The following is a 21,804-nucleotide window of genomic DNA, read 5'->3' on the forward strand; positions in this document are numbered from 1 at the left end:
GGGAGTGGTGAGAGGATTTGAAAACAAGGATGGGGTTTTAAAACCTCAAGCAATTACTGTTTCTAAAAACTTCCCTGAGTGCCAGGCTGAATTGAGAGGCTAGGGAGAGACCAGTGTCTGTATGGACTGGGGTGGAGGTGGGTCGCATAGCTAGGAGGAAAGTAGAGGAGGATATTTTAAATTGTGGGGCATTGGAGAGAGGAGTGCCAGGCTGAGTTGAGCGGGGGATGGAAGGGGGAAAATGGCCAGGTTTAGTTGATGAGGTTGGGTGTGGGTGGGAGGTGTTGTGGGGAGGTACCAGCATGTACTGGGAGGGTTGGAGGATAGGCGATGTCTCTGTGAAAGGACAAGGATTGGGCATAGTGGGAGCTAGAGTGTGTCCGTGAATAGGTTTGATGCATTCGTGGCAGTGATTATTGAGACAACCTTTGGTAGGCGATGATCTGCTGATTTTCATTCCTAAGGTATGGCTCAAGCTATTAGCGTTCAGGTGGATCAAGTTATTGCCCACGATTTATCACTGGCTCCTGTTAAATGACACCAGAAGAAGAGCCCATCTGAATACAAATTAGAAGAGCAACTGAGTTAGGACTATTTTGATCTGAGTCCATAGAACAGAACAAAGACGTCAAATAGCCCAACAGGTTCCCTGTTCATAGGGAAAGAAAGACTAGCAGTTATACAGCACTGTTCACAACCTCAGGGCTTCCCGAGTGAATTAAGTACTTTAAAGTGTGTCAGTGTTCTATTGTAGGAGGTGTGGCACCCAATTTGCACATAGCAAGCTCCCAGGAACAACAATGTGTTAAATGGAGAGCTAATCTGTTCATTAGTGACTTTAGTTCAGGGATAGGTATTGGCCAGGGCATCAGGGAGAACTCACTGATCTTTTATTCAAATATAAAAACAAAAAAACTGCGGATGCTGGAAATCTTTTATTCAAAATAGTTTTAAGGAACCCTTATTTCCTACCTGAGAGGGCAGGTGCAGCCTTGGGTTTAACATCTCATCTGAAAGACTGCACTGCTGACAGTGCAGTACTCCCTCAATGCTCCACCGGGAGCGTCAGCCTGGATTATGTGCTCAAGTCCCTCAAGTGGGGCTTGACCTCACAAACGACTAGTCCAGAGGCAAGAGAGCTCCCACTGAGAGGGCAAGTGTTGGCTTCGTTGGTCTGATGGAAATCTATTTATAATTTATTTTCTCCCCCAGCTTTTTAAATTAAAAATCTGTAACTAGCTGGTGAGAATCCACTGATGATTAAAATCGAACTGGCTTTCCCTTTGTTTCTAAGTCATCTATTTTTTATGTGTATGTTACTATCATAGAACAGCAGGCCCTGCTAGTTTTCTGGTGTGGTCTTGATATGAAAAGAGCTGCATATTAGTGACACTGCTATTCCCAACCAGAATGGAACTGTTGGAATAATCATACCTGGAGACCATAAAGCCATATGTGACTGTGATTGATTCCACCCACCCCCCCCTCCCCCGGTAATTAGTATATGTAACAACAACAATAATTTGTATTTTTATAGCACCTTTAATGTCACAAAGCATCCTAAGATGCTTCACAGGAGTGTTACAGGGCAAAAGTTGACAACATGCCTCATAAAACAGTATTAGCGCAGGTGGCCAAAAGCTTGGTCAAAGAGGTAGGTTTTTGGGAGCATCTTAAAGGGGGAAAAGAGAAGTAGAGAGGCAGTGAGGTTCAGGGGGAGAATTCCAGAATCAGAGTTTCAGCAGATAAAGACACCACTGCTAACGATGGAACGATTAATGATCATAAACTGTCCCTCACTCACTGCATTTTGCTGGAGAGATCATCCCGCTTTTCTTGACAGACTTGCTACGGTTTTGGTCACGAGTTCTGTTTGTTGCAATTCGCAGAGACTCTGTTTAAATAGACCCTGGATTTACTCCACAAACAGAGGCTTTGTAGATGGAGTCAGGTTGCTGTAAATATCAGCTGTGGCTCAGTTTGTAGCAGAATCTGAGTCACAAGGTTCTGGCTTCAAGTCCCACTCCAGGCCTTGAGCTCAAAAGTCATGGGTCATGCTCCACTGCAACATTGAAGGAGTGCTGCACTGTTGGAGGTGCTGACTTTCAGATGAGATGTTAAACTGAGGGCCCCATTAGCTGAATATAAAAAGTGCCTTGGCACCGTATCAAAGAGGACATGGGAAGTTCTCTCCAGTGTCCTGGCAATACACATTGCTAAAACAAATGACCTGGTCAGTAAAATAAAAGCAACATTTTAAAAAAATTAATTCTCAGGGTGTGGGCTTTGCTGGCTGGGCCATCATTTATTGCCCATCCCTAGTTGCCCTTGAGAAGATGGTGGTGAGCTGCCTTCTTGAACCGCTGCAGTCCATGTGGTGTAGGTACACCCACAGTGCTGTTAAGGAGGGAGTTCCAGGATTTTGACCCAGCGACAGTGAAGGAACGGTGATACATTTCCAACTCAGGATGGTGAGTGGCTTGGAGGGGAACTTCCAGGTGGTGGTGTTCCCATCTATCTGCTGCCCTTGTCCTTTTAGGTGGCAGTGGTTGTGGGTTTGGAAGGTACTGTCTAAGGAGCCATGTGCATCTTACAGATGGTACACACTGTTGCTACTGTGTGTCGGTGGTGGAGGGAGTGATTGTTTGTGGATAGGGTGCCAATCAAGTGGGCTGCTTTGTCCTGGACGGCGTTAAGCTTCTTGAGTGTTGTGGGAGCTGCACTCATCCAGGCAAGTGGGGAGTATTCCATCACACTCCTGACTTGTGCCTTGTAGATGGTGGACAGGAGATGAGTTACTCGTCGCACTATTCCTATCCTCTGACCTGGAAACCTGCAATAAAAACAAAACGCTGGAAAAACTCAGCAGGCTTGGCAGCATCTGTGGAGAGAGAAACAAGAGTTCAGAGTATTGCATCCGTGTGAATCTTATTTGGAACCCTGGACATTATTGTCACATTGCTGCTTATGGGACGTTGCTGTGTGTAAATCGGCTGTCCTGTTTTCTACACTTCCACAGTGACTGCACTTAGACAATATTTCACTGGCTGTAGAGCACTGGAGTTCTGGTGGCTGTGAAAGGCGCTAATATAAATTCAAACCTCTTTCTTCTGCTGGAGACCCTAACCAGCCCATTGGCCCGACCGGCTGGTGTCAATAGACAGGAGGAACTCGGGCCGAAACCAAAAAAGCCTCCCCCTCTTTCCAGAAACAGGAAGAAATTAAAGACGGAAACCACTTGATTTAATCAGTCATGTTTTGTTTGTTTGGGGCACTTTTGTTGGCTTTTGTGTGACACAGCCCAGTGTAACCAGGAACAAAAATGCTGGTTTTAAAGCTCACTGATTGGTCCCCCCTCTTTTTCTCTCTCTCTCTCTCTCTCTTATTCCTCTTGCATGACACATGCAGGCGATATTCTTGGAAAGTTCCTGGAAATATATCAAAGGCATTTCCGCAGTGACTTGTGACACATTCTTGGCCCCGAGCCCAGCCAGAATTGGGGCGTGGATGGCAGTAAAATCTAAAGCAGGGGTTGTGATGAATTAAAACAGAGGAGATAACGCGCCACACACACACAAGCCCCAAAGGACACAGACCCAGTCACCAGGTAACAAGCGAGCTGCTCATAGACTGGTTGCACACACCCAGTCCCACCCCCCACCACCCCCCCACCCCCCCCCCCATTCTTTTTTGTTTGTTTGTTTGTTTGTTGTCCGTGTTCAAAGTTGCTAGCGTGTCACAATTCTGGGAATTCCCATTCTTGGAATGAATATTACTGGGGCATCTGCTTCCTACTCTCTATATCTTCTGCAGCTCTCGCTGCTCCGCGGTCAGTTTGCTTGGCGCCTGGGCGCTCGCTGCATCTCGGATTTGGGATCTTTATAAAACTGTTGTGGCTTCGTAAATCTTGAGAGGTTTTTTTTTGGGGGGGGTGTATGTGTGTGGGGGGGGTGGAGGGGGGAGGGGTCAAGATAAATTCAACTAAAAAGTTTATTTTGTGTATGTGTGTGTTGTGTCCTTGTTGCTTAATTGTTTATTTACCTTTAAACATAAAACATACTCGGACTTTCCATCCCTGTCTCTCTCTCTCTCTACCCCCTCTCTCTCTCCACCCCCTCTCTCTCTCTGTCTAACCCCCACCCCTCTCTCTTTCTATCTACTCCTCTCTCTCTCTCTACCCCCTCTCTCTCTACCCCCCCTCTCTGTCTAACCTCTCCTCTCTGTCTAACCCCCTTCTCTCTCTCTGTCTAACCCCCCTCTCTCTGTCTAACCCCCTTCTCTCTCTCTGTCTAACCCCCCCTGTCTCTCTACCCCCCACCTCCCTCTCTCTCTGTCTAACCCCCCTTCTCTCTCTATCTAACCCCCCACCTCCCTCTCTCTCTGTCTAACCCCCCTTCTCTCTCTCTCTCTGTCTAACCCCCCTTCTCTCTCTCAGTCTATAATCCCCCTTCTCTCTCTCTGTCTAACCCCCCCTTCTCTCTCTTTCTGTCTAACCACTCTCTCTCTCTCTACCACCCCGCCCTCTCTCTCTCTACCCCCCCCCCCCCCCACTCCTGCACCCCCCCCCCCTTCCCCTCCTCCACAAACCCACTTTAAATCGTAAGATCGAAACTAGTTGTGTGGGAAGTTGATAGAGAAAGTTTGAACTTGGGTAAACTGAAGACAATCGAAACGCACTGGAAAATCCCATCCGACCCCCCCACCCTCACCCCCACCCCCAGCCCAGCGGATAGACTTGAAAAGTGCCCGTCACCTGCTTTTTACCCAAGATCTCTCCAGCCAGTTATTTTGAGGTTCACGCACGTTGACTGACATGCTGCTCTGTTTACAGGGGTGAGTATGAAATCCACTTGCTTACTAAACCCAGTCGACCAGGGATTCGACCCATTTAATTCCGCCTCTTGGTCACGATTGAAGTTGTATCCTGAATAAACAGAATCCTGTTTTTTTTTTGGGGGGGAGGGGGGGTGGGGGTGGGTTGGTTTACAGGTTGAAGCCTTAATGTTTGTGTATACGGTTTGTTGGAGGGGGGGGGGGGTGGGTTGGTTTACAGGTTGAAGCCTTAATGTTTGTGTATACGGTTTGTTGGAGGGGGGGGTGGGTTGGTTTACAGGTTGAAGCCTTAATGTTTGTGTATACGGTTTGTTGGAGGGGGGGTGGGTGGGTTGGTTTACAGGTTGAAGCCTTAATGTTTGTGTATACGGTTTGTTGGAGGGGGGGTGGGTGGGTTGGTTTACAGGTTGAAGCCTTAATGTTTGTGTATACGGTTTGTTGGGGGGGGGGGGGGGTTTGGTTTACAGGTTGAAGCCTTAATGTTTGTGTATACGGTTTGTTGGAGGGGGGGGGGGTGGGTTGGTTTACAGGTTGAAGCCTTAATGTTTGTGTATACGGTTTGTTGGAGGGGGGGGGTGGGTTGGTTTACAGGTTGAAGCCTTAATGTTTGTGTATACGGTTTGTTGGAGGGGGTGGGGGGGGGAGTTTGGTTTACAGGTTGAAGCCTTAATGTTTTTGTATACGGTTTTATGAGCGATTGTGGGGGGGGGGTGGGTTTATGCTGTGTTTGACTCTTGAGTTACTGCAGGAGAAGAGACCTCTGGATGAGGGAGTTTCAGCGCCAGTGAGAACTGTATACTTATGTTCACATGTAAAACAATCTGTATTCATTCTGAGGAGGTTCAGCTGTGAATCGAGCCGTGGTGGGGAGGGACAACACGGTCGACAAAACCCAGCCTTTGGGGCGGGGGGAAATAAAAAAGTTCCAAACTTAAGTTGAAGTTCAAAGTGAGAATTCAAATGAGCCCATTTTAAATCTGTCTTCGTTCTCGTCCTACCAGCGAAACAAAGCCAACGGTTGTAGAGGCGGAGCAGACAGCAGCAGACTTGACCCACGTCGAACCAATTCAAACGTGGTTCAAGTAGCTGGTTTCGGACTTTAGGAACACGGTTGTGGTTTTTATTTCGGGCTCTGGGATGTCTTTTCCCACGTTGGCCACCCCCGAGCTTCTAACTGTTCGCAGAAAGGGCACCAAGTGAATTAGCCATTTGGCTTATGTGCTGGAGACTGTGGCTCGCTTCCCATTGTCTGGGTTACTGTCACCCAGCCTCACCCACCATCGGTCCCGTACCGGATTAGCCGAAAAACAAGCCGTCAGGACCGCGTGAAAGGGATGTTTGCAGATCCTGTCCTCCCCCTCCTGCTCCACACCTCCCTCTGAAACTTTGTCTGATCTCCTCACGTTGTCTTTTGAACCCGAAACCCTTCAGGGAAATAAGTCATGAGCCAGCAGAGAGCAGGGCACAAGAAACCTTGGACGAGTGAATGCAAAGCGGGAGTTTCCTGCCCCTATAACCTGTGTAAGCCCTTCCGCCAGTTGGAATGAAAATGTCAGGAGCCCTTTGTCAGAGTTAAGGAATGGCCTTTCACTTGTCTCCACTTGTGTGGATAATGAGTGAGAGCCGATGAGTGAGATAATCTAACCTGCCTTCTGTATATCATGGGTTATCACTAAAATAAATTGGTATTTTTTTTGGTCTAAGTTGAGACGAAAGAGGCAGAAAATGATCCATCTTCCAGGTGAAGGCCTTACGTCGCTGTAACAAAAACAAAGATAGCTGGGAAAAAAACTCAGCGGGGTCTGGCAGCATCTGCAGAGAGGAAACAGTTAACGTTTCGAGTCCGTGTGACTCTTCACCAGAACTAAGGAGAAATAGAAATAAGGTGAAATATAAGCTGGTTGAAGGGGGCGGGGGGGGGGGGGGGTGGCAGGTAGAGCTGGATAGGGGGTCAGTGATAGGTGGAGGCAAAGAAGAGATTTGCTAAAGATGTCATAGACAAAAGGACAAAGGGGTGTTGACGGTGGTGATACTGGCTAAAGGACGTGTTAATGGTGACATGAAGGGTGGAAAGCAGGACCAGCAAGGTACAGATAGCCCTTGTGGGGGTGGGGTGGGGGGAAGGGATCAAAATAGGCTAAAAGGTAGAGATAAAACTATGGACAGAAATGCATTTAAAAATAATGGAAATGGTTGGGAGAAGAAAAATATATTTAAAAAAATATAAATTATTGGAAAAAGGGGGGGATCGGAAAGGGGGTGGGGATGGAGGAGAGAGTTCATGATCTGAAGTTGTTGAACTCAATGTTAAGTCCGGAAGGCTGGAAAGTGAAATTTTCAAGGTCAGGGCCAGAGAAGGAATTGGCACCGAACCAATCATCAATGTAGTGGAAAAGGAGGTTGGGGGGTTGGGGGGGGGGGGGGGGGGGGGGGGTTTGCGGGGGACATGTGTAGGACCCGGAACAAGTAACGTTCCCCATGACCCCCAAAAAAGACAGAAATAGCTTAAATCCTGGCGGATACCTTTTATTTGGAGGAAGTGAGTGGAGGTCAAGGAAAAATATAAACAGAAAGTACCGGAAATACTCAGTAGGTCCGTTAGCATCTGGGGAGAGAAAAACAGAGTTAACATTTCAGGTTTTTAGAACTCTGTTTTTGTTTCTTTACTTACCACCTGCTTTTACCATACACCATCATATTTTTTGTCATTTAAACTCTCCTCCCTTCCACCCTATCACACAACATCCCTTTGGTTCTTTTCCCTCACTCCCTGCCTCTGTGCTTGCTTTAAACCTGTCATATCTTTAATTTAGTCCAGTTCTGATGAAAGCTAACTCGATTTCTCTCTCTCCACAATGCTGCTTGCTGGCTCTCTCCTTGTTTTAATTTCAGATTTCCAGCATGCTTTTGTAGTATGAAAAAAAAACTCTCGCTGTCTTCTCCCTTATTGCCTCATAATCACCTCCCTCGACTTCCCCATCTGCCTTACCTGGTCATGACCTCATCGCTGTTTGTTGGATCTTGCTGTGTGCTAATTGGTTGCCGTGTTTCCTACATTGCAACAGTGACCTCATTTCAGAAAGTAATTCATTGGTTACAAAGTGCTTTGGAACAACATGAGGTCATGAAGGGTGCTCTGGAAATGCAAGTCTTTCTTTCCACCTCTCTCCCACTTCCTCTCCATACCACCAAAGTTTCTGGAGTTAAGGGGAAATAAAGGGAATATAATTCACAACCACCATTTAGGGTTAAAAAAATTTATAGTTTTAAAAAAAGATTGGTTCCCATTGGAATGCAATGAAGATAAGGAGTTTGGCACAAATTCTTGTAATTCAGTGCTCCCCTCCAGTTATCACAGTGTCTCGCTTGGTGGAGAAATTGCCTTACCAAAATACTAACCTATTCCTTGTAGTGCATAGGAAAGACTATTGGTGCCAACAATGTTAACTAAATCTGTGTTGGAAGGTGCTCACTACAAGGGCCCATAAGTATAGTGGAGCAACTATACACCAGCGTAATCTTACCCTAATGTTATTTATGTAACATGGTTAAAATTGGAGAGCAGGAGTTGATTACTGTACTGGCTTTTGCATCTGTCAGACTCCACAGGCACTCACTCATGGCTAGGCTGCTAGGGAAGACATAACCCAAAAGCTAGATGCTTCCTCACAAGGGCCAAGATAAAAATCAAGAGACTTGTCATCGCTAAGCTGCTCTCACACCAATGGAAGGTGACTTGGTTGCGCACCTATCTGGGAAATACTGAATGGTCCTATGGCGGGGGGCGGGGAGGGGAGGGGGGAGCAGAGGTTTGGAGGAAGGGGAAGGCGGTCTTAAAAAAAGATAGAATAGTGTGCAAATTGAGAGGGAAGAGAGTTGTAAATATTGCTAGAAAGAGAATCACGTTGTCAAGGATTTTCAACTTGCACTCATCAGGACAAACGCAAAAATGCCGAGTGTTTGAAATTTGGCATTCTTGCATTTGTCCTTATGAGTGCAAGTGGAAAAACTTCAACAACATGTCTCTATTTTCAGCAATATTCAAGTTTTGTATTACTCAGAGGTGTAAGAAATTAAGGTGCAGGCTTTGGAAGCTTTTCAAAAGGAATATAGAAAGCATTTATGGTCCCAGGACATCCCAATGATCTCTACAGTCACCGCTGTACTTTTCAGGTCAAGTCACTGTTGTAATGCAGGAAGTGTGGCAGCCAATTTGCGCACAGCAAACTCCCACAAAGCGTACTGAGCTAAATGACCAGATATTCTACTTTAGTGATCTTGGCTGAGGGATAAATATTGTCCAGGGCACTGGGGTGAACTCTGATATAGTACTGCTGGATGATTTGAGTCCATCTGAGAGGCCGTTTGGGGCCTTAGTTTAATGTCTCATCTGAAAAACAGTACCTCTGACTGTGCAGCTCTCCCTCAGTCCTGCCTAGTCAGATCATCCTAGATATTGGGCACAAGTCTCGGGAGGAGGATTATGAACCCATGACATTCTGGCTCAGAGGTGAGAGGACTACCCACTGAGTCATGGATGACATCATGCTATATGTGCTGTGTGTCGTGTCTCTGGGAGCCATTGCCCTGTGTTGCTGTGCTACCTCTTGGCGCGCTGCAGCAGCAGAACTCTCCCTCACACTCAGTGTTCAATATTAATGCCTAGTATGTAAATAGAAGATCAGGTCTCGGTTTCACTCCATGCATCAGAGAACCACAATCGGAGGCTTATTTAGATAAAAATTGTACGATCCAATGACCTTGTGAATTGAAATAAGGCAAGATTTAAAAATAAACAAGTTTTATTTTTCCACATGAGCTTTAATAGCAGCCAAAGGCAGTATGTTGATCCACAGTGCTCTTGGAAATGAGCCTGTTTACCAATCCTGAAGCTGCCAATCACTCCTTTAAAACCTTTCAGAACAGATTTGAATGCCTCTAAGAAGATACGGCTGATAAAGACCACTACTACTCACATGGGTTTGAATGTGATGCTTGGATTCATTGGCATTGAACATTCCAACAATATGACAAGCCAAACAAGCTTGGGTGTTTCGAATTGGCTGAAATCCCCTGTATGTTTCCCCTCCAAATGGCTGAACATGAAACCATCCGCAGATATGAATTCAAAGCAGGTTTCTTGAACGTGACAGGAAGCAAGTGAAAAACTAAACCAAAAATTCTGCCCCAGTAATTGACGATGTTGCATGAAGGATAAGGCCACTCAGCCCATCCAAACAGTCCCATAGTCTTCTCCTTGTACAGTAATTCTCCCCTTCACCCTATCGCCAACAAACTCGCACCTTCCCTGGCCATGTATGCACTAAGGGGACTGAACCTGGATTCACACCAACCACATCTCTCAAGTGTCTCATCTAATTGGCTATTTTTCAAGTTGCCAGCGTCAATGGGTTGCTCAACTGGCGGCAAGATTAAGAAATCAAAGCCAAGCCCAACCATGTTTTGTGACCTGGTCAGAAGTGAGTGCAAGCTTTGTGAGCACAATAATATTAATGGACTCAGAAACCTGAAACCTTATCCTGAGTTTTGGTTCCTCCTCTTAGTCATTCTAATGGCACTGACTCTGACACATTGAATCTCAGGCATTCTTGTCAGTGCACGTTGTCTCATGGAATGGTCTTTTGGAAAAGAGGGATACAACGTTATTGTAGAAATAAAAAATTGATTTGAGCACTGAGATTTGTCAAGGGTTATTTACTGCTTCAGTCTAATTAGTCTGCTTTGAGGTTAATAATGCATGTTAACAGTAACTTCCATTAAAGTTGCTATATTAATGTAATAAAACATTCCAAGGCACTTCACAGGAGCGTAACAAGGCAAAAGTTGACACTGAGCCACATAAGGAGTTATTAAGTTATTACCAACAGATTGGTCAGAGAGGTAGGATTTAAGGAGCACCTTAAAGGGGGAAAGAGAGTTAGAGAATGGGAGACATTTAGGGAGGCAATTCCAGAGCCTAGAGCCTCGGCAGCTGAAGGCAAGGCTGCCAATGGTGAAGCGATTAAAATCAGGGATGGACAAGAGGTTAGAATTAGAGGAGCTCAGAGAGTTGTAGGGCTGGGGGAGATTAGAGATAGGGAGAAACAAGGAGAGATTTGAAAATGTGGATGAGAATTTTAGAATCAAAATGTTGCTTAACCAGTTAAAGGTTGGAATAATTTCTGGAATCCATCCACTTGTTCGATGACTCATTTTACATCTAGTCCCCTTGTTCAGCAACATGAACTCAGATTTTCCAGTTAATGATGTTTCATTGCTGCTGGTAATCCATTTATTTTGAACAGATTCATGCCAATGGAAAACCTGGGTCATGGTTCTGGCTTCTTGGTGGTTTAATGCGTTAGTAGTAGGTTGTGGAGGAGGTCTTGTGGTGCAGTGGTGACGTCCCTATCTCTAACCCAGGAGCTCCAGGTTCAAGACCCACTCCAGGCCTTAGTGGGTAAGGAAGGCGCATTCATAACATGGGCAAACCAGTTAAGTATCAACTTGTAAATCCTTTCAACATTGCAGCAGACTGTAAGGTCGAGGGAGATTCCTGGCCAGCCATGTGATGTATGGCTGGAGGGCAGCTGGCCAAAGTCTACACCATGAGTTTGTTTGGAGTGTCCTGCTGCAATCTTGAAGCCCTATGTGTACTAAGATGGAAGTATTCATCCCTACTCGCTGTCACAGCTTCACTTGTTTTTGCTGGTAAAGCACATGACATGGTTATTCTTTCTTCCTGTAATTCTGCTGGTTTGGTTAGTTTTGCTTCAGATAAGGAAGTACTTTGACAGATTTTGTCCTTTTCAGAATTGACGGAACGATGAAAAGGAAATTGCTCTTTGCGTTTCAACAAACATCCTCTTCCCCATGTTTATTGCGCCTTATTAAAGTCACGCTGTCCTGCGGTAAAGGTTAGCTAGCCGGCGATGCCCGCATCCCATGAAAGAATAAAAATAAATTGTGGAACTCAGAATGTGAACTCATATCCTTAATGATTGTCACTTGCTCGCTTCCCCGCCCCTTACCCCAGTCAGTTCCATCAGAAAGAAATAAGCTCAGGACACAGTCAATGAAGTGCTCTTGAAGTGCAATCGCTGTTGTAAAGTAGGAAACACAGCTGCCAATTTGCACACAGCAAGCTCCCTCAAATAGCAGTGAGATAATGACCAGATCATCTGCTTTAGCTATGCTAGTTGATTGATAAATCTCTGAAATTCTGGCCCATGGGATCTTTTATGCCCACCTAAGAGGATCGATGGGACTTGGTTCAATGACATAGCTGAAAGACAGTATCTCCGACAGTGTAGCACTCCCTCCATTCTGCACCGATCTGTCAGCTTGGGTTTTATGCTCACCACCTTCTGACTGAGAAGTGCTACCAACTAGGCCACACTGACACCAGGGTTGGTTGAATATGTTATGTACCCATTTGAGAAATGTTGGCTTTTTGATCGATCACATGAATGTCACAAATTAAGTTTAAGAAATATCTTGATTTTTGTCTGGCAAAGCAACAGTTCCTTTATTTGAGTTGGGGAAGAGCCAATTGATGCATGAAATGCTATTAGTACGCGATTTTTATAAATCATATTTTGGGCCCTATCCAGAGGACTGTGTCCAATTCTGGGCACCATCCTTGAGGAAGGATGTCAAGGCCTTGGAGCGTGGGCAGAAGAGATTTATTAGTATGATGCCAGGGAAGATGGAATTCAGTTATGTGGAGAGACTGGAGAGGCTGGGGTGGTTCTCCTTAGAGCTGACAAGTTTTAGGAGAGATCTTTTAAAAATTCTTACATGGGATTTGGGCATCACTGGCTGGGCCAGCATTTGTTGCTATCTCCAATTGCCCTTGAGAAGGTGGTGGTGAGCCACCTTCTTGAACCACTGCAGTCCATGTGGTGTTGGTACACCCACAGTGCTGTTAGGGAGGGAGTTCCAGGATTTTGGTGATGTATTTCCAAGTCAGGATAGTTGGTGGTTTGGAGGGGAACTTGCAGGTGGTGGTGTTCCCATGTGTCTGCTGCCCTTGTCCTTCAAGGTGATAGAGGTTGCGGGTTTGGAAGGTGCTGCCTAAGGAGCCTTGGTGAGTTCCTGCAGTGCATCTTGTATGTGGTACACACTGCTGCCATTGTGTGTCGGTGGTGGAGGGAGTGATGGTTAAGATGGTGGATGGGGTGTCAATCAAGAAGGGTGCTTTGCCCTGGATGGTTTTGAGCTTCTTGAGTGTTGTTGGAGCTGCACTCATCCGGGCAAGCAGGGAATATTCCATCACACCCCTGACTTGTGTCTGTAGATGGTGGACAAGCTTTGGTGAGATACTCGCAGAAGAATTCTAAAACTATGCTTGTATCTCCAAGGGGAATCATCCTCTACTGTGTTTTCCAGGTAGCATCCTTGTTTATTCCAGGCTTGCTGAATCCCAGCTGGTGCTGTGATTTTATGACAGGGCAGGGTAAAGAGGCAGGCCCCAAATCCACCCCAGTCGGAGCAGCAAATGAACCTGACACTGGTGATATTTTTCTGAGTCACATGCTAACCAGCCAGCCAACTGAGTTAACTGGAACCCCCCGCTTCCCTCTATGTATCCTGTCAAGTCCTTTTTTTGATCTTAAACACCCTAATTAGCTTAAACTTCTGTGCTCAAGGAAGTACAAACCTAGCCTAAACGTGTCCTCATAATTTAACACATTTAGCCTTGGTATCATTGAGAAATGGGATGGTTTGCTTCTTCAGTTTCTCACATCAACCCCTGTGCCTCAGATGATCTGAGATGAGGTAGCTGGACGCTCGGGGAAAATTCTTTCCTCTCCCGTCTTTTTCGCCCACCCATCTCCTTCCTGATGGGTCCCATTACAAAATGCCGCTCTGCCTAGTTGGCTTTGTCAGATCATAGCAAGTAAGCTGAAGTGACAGAGAAGCCGATGACTCAAAGCCGTGAGGTTCGGAGACAGGTGCTTTGCTGCTGGTGGAGGCAGGGTTGGTAAAACATATTTCGCTGCCATCACAATGCAGCTCATGTCAATATTGCGTAGTGTTAAGTAAGGTATGTTATGGTTATGTGGCTCCCAATATTAAAGAGGAACCTTCCTCTTTCCTCCCATTGCCTAGACCTTTACCGAGGCAGCAAGGAACAGGAAACATCCCTCTGGCACGAACAACAGCTGATACAATCGTGTTCTCAGAAACACGGGAAAACCGGGCCGTGAGGAACGTGTCCCTTATGACTTTTCAGGAGAAGAATTCTTCACTCGTGCCAATACATCAGCAAAGCCAGGAAGCTGCTGGAAAGAGAGACCCTGAGGCAGATATGCAATGCATCACTACCACCCTCCGACAATTGGATCTGTCAGGTGAGAGCTTCTACCCCAATCATAGTCCTGCACATTTTCTCCTTTTCAAGTATTTATCCAATACACTTTTGGAAGTTATTATTAAATCTGTTTCCACTGCACTTTCAGGCAGTGGGTTTCAGATTACAGCAATTCGTTGTGCCAAAAGAATTCTCCTCATCTTCCCTCTGATTCTGTTGCCAATTACCTTGTGTCCTCTGGTTAATGACCCTTCTGCCAATTCAGTTTCTACATGTCTGCTCTGTTAAAATAATTCATAATTTTGAATACCTCTGTTAAATCTCTCTTTAACCTCCTCCGCTCTAAAGGCGACAGCCCCAGCTTCTCTAGTTCCCTTACACAAGTGGCTTTCCTGCTATCAGGGTGATGAGGGCACTTGGGGGCGAAGCTCAGATAAGGGAAATTGAATAGGCAGATCAGATATAGCCTTCACACTGAGGCTGCTGAGTTAACTGGCCGTGGGAGGTGATAGAAGTTGATTAACCACGGCCAGTTTAAGATGAGGTTCGTAGGCATTTGCTGAGAAGATCATTTGTGAGGTATAGGTACTGAATTGTTTATTTGAATTTTTGTACTCTGGCCAGATGTTCCAAAGTGGCCTTTTCCAATCCTGTACATTCATTTCATCCTAAATAACTATCGTAAATTGCCTTTTCCCAACATGAACAGATTGGGCCTCTCTGTTCTCTGGAAAGGAAAGGCTGAGGAGTGACCTGATAGAGGTCTTTATTAAACCTTTAGAAATGGAGATGTTTCCACTTGAGGGCAAGACCAGAACTAGGGGACACTAATATAAGATAGCCACTAATAAATCCAATAGAAACATAGAAACTAGGATCAGGAGTAGGCCATTCGGCCCTTTGAGCCTGCTCCGCCATTCAATATGCTCATGGCTGATCATCCAACTCAATAGCCTGCTCCCGTTTTCTCCCCATATCCTTTGATCCCTTTCACCCCAAGAGCTACATCTAACTCCTTGAAAACATACAATGTTTTGGCCTCAGGTACTTTCTCGAATTCCACAGGCTCACCACTCTCTGGATGAAGAAATTTCTCCTCCTCTCAGTCCTAAATGGTCTACCCCATATCCTCAGACTGTGACCCCTGGTTCTGGACTCCCCCACCATCGGGAACATCCTTCCTGCATTTACCCTGTCCAGCCCTGTTAGAATTTTATGGGTTTCTATAGGGAAAGTGGCCTTAATAGGGAAATATAAAATAGGGAAAACTTCTTTACCAGAGAGTGATTAGAATGTGGATCTCTCTACCACAAGGCACGAATAGCATTTAAGGGGAAGCTGGATAAGTACATGAGGGAGCAAGGAATAGAAAAGTATACTGATTGGATTAGATGAAGGCAAGTGGGAGGAGGCTTGTGTAGAACGGCATGGACCAGCTGGGCTGAATGACCTATTTCTGTGCAGTACATTTGATGTAAGCTGTTGGCTACCTCTCCACATATCTCCTGCTTTGGGTTTGCCCTTGGGACATTTCTTGTTATTAAAAGCACTGTATAAATACAAGTGGTTGTTGTGTAAAATGATAGGGAGACTGAAATTCCCAACAAAGCCTAAAAGAGACGTTTTATTTTTTGAACGATAGGATGGTACTGGGGCTCCCTCACAGCCAGCGAAGCTAAGCAACAACTCAACAAGATGCCAGAAGGCACTTTCCTCATTCGAGACAGCTCACACCCCAGCTACCTGCTGACACTCTCGGTGAAGACAAACCGGGGTCCGACTAATGTCCGCATAGAGTACAGCAACGGCAAGTTCTGCCTGGACTCTTACTATTTGGCGAAACCCAGGATCCTGGCGTTCGACGAAGTTCTCAGCCTTATCCAGCATTACGTCACCTCTTGCATCGTGGACCGATATGACAAGGCGGCCGACACGATGGGGCTGCCCCCCAAGGACACTGCCATCCACCTGAAACTCATCAAGCCTCTTCACCGAAAGGACTCATTCCCCTCACTTCAGCACTTATGCCGGTTGACTATTAACAGGGTAACACGCCAAGTGGACAAGCTGCCTTTACCAAAACGTGTCCAGGGGTATTTACAAGAATATCCTTTCCTCCTCTGAGATGTCTTTGTTTTGTGGGGGGGCAGGGGAGGGAGGCGTGTAAATAGGAGAGAAGGCCGAGGCCATTTTGTGGGTGTTTCTCTTGGCTGAGCAACGGTCACTCAATGGACCTTCTGAAAATGTTGGCATGGAGAAGGGTAAAAGCTCCACGTTTGTGTTTGAAAGTGCGTGCTGTGCTCTGCCCAACTGAATGGATGTGTTGCTTCATTGTGCTGGAACAGGTTCTGTGGACTTTTTTGAATGTAGACTAAAATGTAAACAAAGTATGCAACTAAACGAGCAGACTGGAAAAGTTTCTTACCGAACAACCAAAACATGACACAGATCTGCAAAAAAAAAATACAACTCTACAGCCTTTGTATTATTGAATGCACTTTGAATATTTTAAAAAAAAGACCAAAAGTACAAAATATTTTCTAATAAAGTATTATAGATCACATTAAAATTTCAGTATGAAAGGAGTATTCATTGTAAAAGCAAGTGTGTGAATTGTTCCCATTGTACTAGCTCTTCACTGTAACAGAGGGACATAGCACTGAGGCCACAATCAGATCAGCCATGATCTTATCGAATGGCAGAGCAGGCTCAAGGAGCTGAATGGCCTACTCCTGCTCCCAATTCTTGTGAATGGATGCTTTCAAGAGAGCTTCGCTGTTTAACAGTCCACAGATGCTGGGATGAGAGAAGGAAATAAGGTTTGTCCAAAGATTGGGGTCGCTTACTAACATAAGAGCTATTAAGGGGGTAATGGTGGTGGGCTAGTAATCCAGACTGCTCTCAGGGGACATGGGTTCAAATCCCACCACGGTATTATGGTGGTATTGAAATTCAATTAATAAAATAGGGAATTGAAAGCTAGTCTCAGTAATGGTGACCATGAAATCATCATTGATTATTGTGAAAACCCATCTGGGTCATTGATGCCCCTTCAGGGAAGGAAATCTACTGTCCTTACCTGGTCTGGCCTAAATGTGACTCCCAGACCCACAGCGATGTGGTTGACTGTTAACTGTCCTCTGAATTGCGTGAGTGAGTCACTCAGTTCAAGGGCAACAAATGCTGGCCTTGCCAGTGACACCCACATCCTGTGAAAATAAGTAACTAGAGGGGAGATGAGGAGAATTATTTTACGCTGTGAGTTATGGTCTGAAATGCAGTGCCTGTGAGGATGGTGGAAGCAGATTCAGTGGTGACTTTGGTACGGGAATTGGACAAATAGCTTTTTAGTAGGGCAGTGGTGAAAGAGTTGGGGGGTGGGACTAATTGAGCAGCTTGGCCAAAGAACTAGCTCAATCATGAAGGGCTGAATGACCTTCTCCTGCGCTGCAAGATTTACTGAAATGGAAAGCACAATTCTGGAAATGCAGGTTTGGCCAGCATGTGAAAGCTTCTGCTTTTGAGGGAATCCCGCAGGCAGGATAATAATTTGGGTGTAGCTCTCTTGTTGAAGGGTTGTCCTCCCAAGCCTGAGGTTGATTCGGATGCTAGCGCATGCCCTATTGTTATTTTTCTGGTTTGGAGGCATAGGTGAACAGAGTTGGTCCCTTTACCAACCCCAGCCCACTCTGGAAGCAGTAGCTTCGTGGTTACGTCACTGACCGAGTAATCCAGAGGCCTGGATGACTGAGCTGGAGATGTGAGTTCAAAAGCTGCCATGGCAACTGGAAAATTTAAATTTAATTGAGTGAATGTGGAATAAAAAGCTGGCCTCAGCAATGGTGACCAGGGGCTGGATTTTACAGCTGGTCTTATCCCCTGCAGCCCCACCCCCACCCCCTGACTAAATAAGTCAATTGGGAGGCCGCCCTCAAAAGCCGGCTGCTCCACAGCCATTTTATTTCAGTGGGGCATTAATTGGCTAAGGACAAGGGGGTGGAGTCCTACTTTACAGAGCTGCTGGCCAATCCAAACGTACAAGCCTACGAACATACGAACTAGGAGCAGGAGTAGACCAATTGGCCCCTTGAGCCTGCTCTGCCATTCAGTAAGATCATGGCTGATCTGAGTGCGGCCTCAACTCCGCATTCCTGCCTGCCCTCGATAACCTCTGACCCCCTTGTCAGTCAGGGATCTACCTAATCCGATTGGCCGGCAGATCTGTGGTCCCAGGAGCGACAGGTTTGAGCAGTGGCCACTGCTGAGACTACAGCCAGTGCCTGAAGAAGAGGAGGTAATGGAAGCCTCAAGGTAAGTGTGGGATGTCAGTGCGGCTTGGCTGGTAGGCCCCACTAAGGGGAGTGAGGGAGTTGGGGTGCTGGGTTTGAGAGGCCGGAGGGTGGGAGGAGGATTAAAGGGGTGAGGGTGCCTCCATTGGCACAGGGCCTCCCCAAATGAAATCTCGATTCTTGCCCAACACCAGCTCGCCCAGTAAAAGCTGCCAGGCTTGGCGCTTGACCCAGGCCTTCCCCTGCCGCGGGTGAAATAGTGGACGGGGGTGGGATGAGGCACTTAAGTGGCCAATAATTGGCCACTCAAGACCCTCAATAGGCCCAAGGGTGAGCAGGCTGCCTGAGGCCTCCACCTAAAATAGGAGGCGGACTGGGGGAGAGAAGGCGGCGGGCAGGCTGCATTTCGCAAGCCCAAACCCCACCTTCAAACACACCGGCGGAGGGTGTGCCAGCCCCATGAAACAACTGGATCGTTGGCAAAACACTTCTGGCTTCACTAACGTCCTTTTGGGAAGGAAATCTGCTGCCCTCACCTCAGCCTGGCCGAAATGTGACTCCGGACCCACAGCAAGGTGGTTGACTCTTAACTGCCCTCTGAAATGGCCCAGCAAGACACTCCGTTATCAAGAAGGTATCACGCCACCGCTTTCGCAAGGGTAATGGGAATGAATAATAAATGCTGGCTTTGCTTCAAACCGTGAAGGAAGGAATTTTTAAAAATCCTCTCACTTCCTGATTGCAGCCAAACAAACACGAAGAATTAGACGCTTGGCATTTCAAACGATCCTTTGATTAAAAATAAAACTGCTGTTGGGAAGGAAAAGCTAAACTTGGTGACATTCTGTGTAGACTGCACTCCATGTGAATTCATTCCCCTGGTATGGGTGCACAGTTTGTGCCCTACAATTTTTAATATATTATAAGTATCCTCTCCCACACCTTCTACTTCCCTGCAAGCTGGCTGTGTTGCAATCAAGTGCTGTCAACAATCACCTTCCCCTCTATCTGAATTCTTAAAAACATCTTGGTAAATTCTGTGCCTGAAGACACACCCTCTCTCTTCCCACTCCCTGTCAAGTTCCTCACCTCCCCCAATTGTCGCCTCCTTCAATCTACAAGGTTAGAATAGCTGAGTGCAGACCCACTCCATCCTGACTGACCTCGCCACTGGCCTTAATTTCAATAGTGTGCTGTACTCTATTTCTTTAGATTGATCCTCACTGTGCCTTGTTGCAAACCATACAGAGTGTCGGATGCCTGTTCGTTACCTTCCCCATCATCCATATCGTCTTCCTGCAACCGCTTTTCTCCCTACAACAACTTTTCTTGTCTAGATTTGGGGGAGCAGGTGAAGCACGTGCTTACCTGGAACAGGTCACTGGCCTGAAGCCAGAGGCTGTAGTTTGAGGAGCACCATTCCACAACAGGTAAGGCCAACAAGGAAATTCTCCCAACTCAACGCTTGCCATTGGCGTGTGTTGGAGTGATTTGCAGGTTGATAATCAACATGCTTGGCTGTGTTATGAACACACCTTCTGTGGTCATCAAGTCCTGGGTGGGGCCTCTGGTTCAGAGGCAGGGACACTATGCACTGTGGCCACAGGACATCCCTTCCCTACAATTCCAATTTTACCCTAGAAAGCCAATGGGAAATGGATTGGCGGCCCACACAGTAGTGAAGCTCTAGGAAGTGTCACTGGCTGGTGGACTGTGTGTTGATTCTCTGCATTAATTGTCTTTGAGAGAGAGCTGAAGTTGTTTTTGGCCGGGGCAGAATTTGCAAGTATATAGAAGGAAAATTGATTAAGAGTTAAAAGTTTTTGAAGTGAGTTCAGAAGAATTTTCTACATCAGTAAGCTTCCGGCCCAACGAGGAAGGAGGTATTACTGGAATTGGTTCTGGGAAATGTGGTGGGTCAAGTGGATCATGTGTCAGTCAGGGAACTTTTAGGAGACAGTGATTATTGTTTCATAAGGTTTAGGTTAGTGATGGAAAAGGACTGACTTAAAGTTCAAAAGTTAAATTGGGGAAGGACCAAGTTCAGTGGGGTGAGAGCAGACCTGCCTCAGGTAGAATTGGAACCAAAGATTAGTGGGAAAAACTGCAATTAAACACTGGGCTGCCCTTAAAGAGGAGACGGTTTAGATACAGCTGAGATATGTTCACTCAAAGGGGAGCAAACCAAATCCAGATCTCCCTGGATGACAAAAGAGATGGAGAGTAAGATGAAGCAGGGAAAGGGGGTGTATGACAGGCCAGATTGGTAACAAGTGAGAAACGGGCAGAGCTGAAGCGAAGGAGGAAATTAGAGAGACAAATCGTTGTCGGCGGTCCCTCGGAATCGAGGCTGACATCCGTGGCTTGGTGAGACTTCAGATGACTGAGCAGCCCAATTCTGGATCCACATATTATTCCGCAGTTGGGGGCATGTTGTTGCGCAGGGAGTGGAAATCGCAGCTCTGGGTTGGCTCCCTTCTCCTCCCTTTGCCGCCGCCGTTTTGCCTTGCTGTCAAGTCACTGAACCTGAAGTGGCTTGTGCCTTGATGGACCTGGTGGGGCCATGCCGAGCGATCGGCACAATTATCCTTCCAGTCATGGTGTTAATGCCTCCATGCTTTTGGGTGACCTTGAGCAGGAAGAGTGTCCTTTGCAGTCACCGTCGCTGTGAAGCAGTCTGGGAAGAGTGTCCTCTGCAGTCACTGTCACCGTGAAGCAGTCTGGGAAGAGTGTCCTCTGCTGTCACCATCGCCGTGAAGCAGTCTGGGAAGAGTGTCCTCTGCTGTCACTGTTGCCATGAAGCAGTCTGGGAAGAGTGTCCTCTGCAGTCACCGTCGCCGTGAAGCAGTCTGGGAAGAGTGTCCTCTGCTGTCACTGTTGCCGTGAAGCAGTCTGGGAAGAGTGTCCTCTTCAGTCACCGTTGCCGAATGAAAAAAAAAACAAAAAGTGACATCACAGGAAAACCGTAAGTTCATTGGTTGGTAAGTAACTGCTAGTTTGAACTTAGCTGGAAAAACTCAGCAGGTCAGACAGCATCTGCGGAGAGAAATCCAGTTAACGTTTTGAGTCTGTATGACTCTTTATCAGAATTTTCAGCATCTGCAGTATTTTGCTTTTATGCTAGTTTGAACTACCTATTCTAAGTTGATTTCAGATTAAAGGTGGCTACTGGGGCCCAGGATCGGAGGCCTAACACTTCAGCTTCAACTCAGCAGAGAGAGCGAGTTCCAGTTGATTTTAAAAAGTGTATTTTGAGTCTCTATTCTAACTTGCTTTCAGAGTAAAAGTAAATAGGAGAAATATTTCACAGATTGATAAACTAAAGACCAGTGGGAAATTTAAAAACAAATTGAAAAACTAATTAAA

At 46.3% G+C, this 21,804-nt stretch overlaps 1 protein-coding gene across 1 annotated transcript; it reads left to right on the forward strand.

Annotated features, from left to right (window-relative positions):
• The first annotated feature begins 4,583 nt into the window (after positions 1–4,583).
• LOC121280338 (cytokine-inducible SH2-containing protein-like) lies at positions 4,584–16,718 on the forward strand. The gene is made up of 3 exons (XM_041192225.1): positions 4,584–4,833; positions 13,948–14,189; positions 15,792–16,718. The coding sequence occupies exons 1-3, from the start codon at positions 4,814–4,816 to the stop codon at positions 16,271–16,273; spliced, it is 744 nt and encodes a 247-aa protein (XP_041048159.1). The 5' UTR covers positions 4,584–4,813; the 3' UTR covers positions 16,274–16,718.
• Positions 16,719–21,804: the final 5,086 nt, after the last annotated feature.

This window comes from Carcharodon carcharias, chromosome 7 (genome assembly GCF_017639515.1).
Source record: "Carcharodon carcharias isolate sCarCar2 chromosome 7, sCarCar2.pri, whole genome shotgun sequence".
NCBI classification, from domain to species: Eukaryota; Metazoa; Chordata; class Chondrichthyes; order Lamniformes; family Lamnidae; genus Carcharodon; species Carcharodon carcharias.

Coding starts and splice junctions, on each gene's coding strand:
- LOC121280338 (XM_041192225.1), top strand. CDS start 4,814: ATGCTGCTCTGTTTACAGGG. Junction 4,834..13,947: donor ATGCTGCTCTGTTTACAGGG/GTGAGTATGAAA, acceptor CCCATTGCCTAG/ACCTTTACCGAGGCAGCAAG. Junction 14,190..15,791: donor CCGACAATTGGATCTGTCAG/GTGAGAGCTTCT, acceptor TTTGAACGATAG/GATGGTACTGGGGCTCCCTC.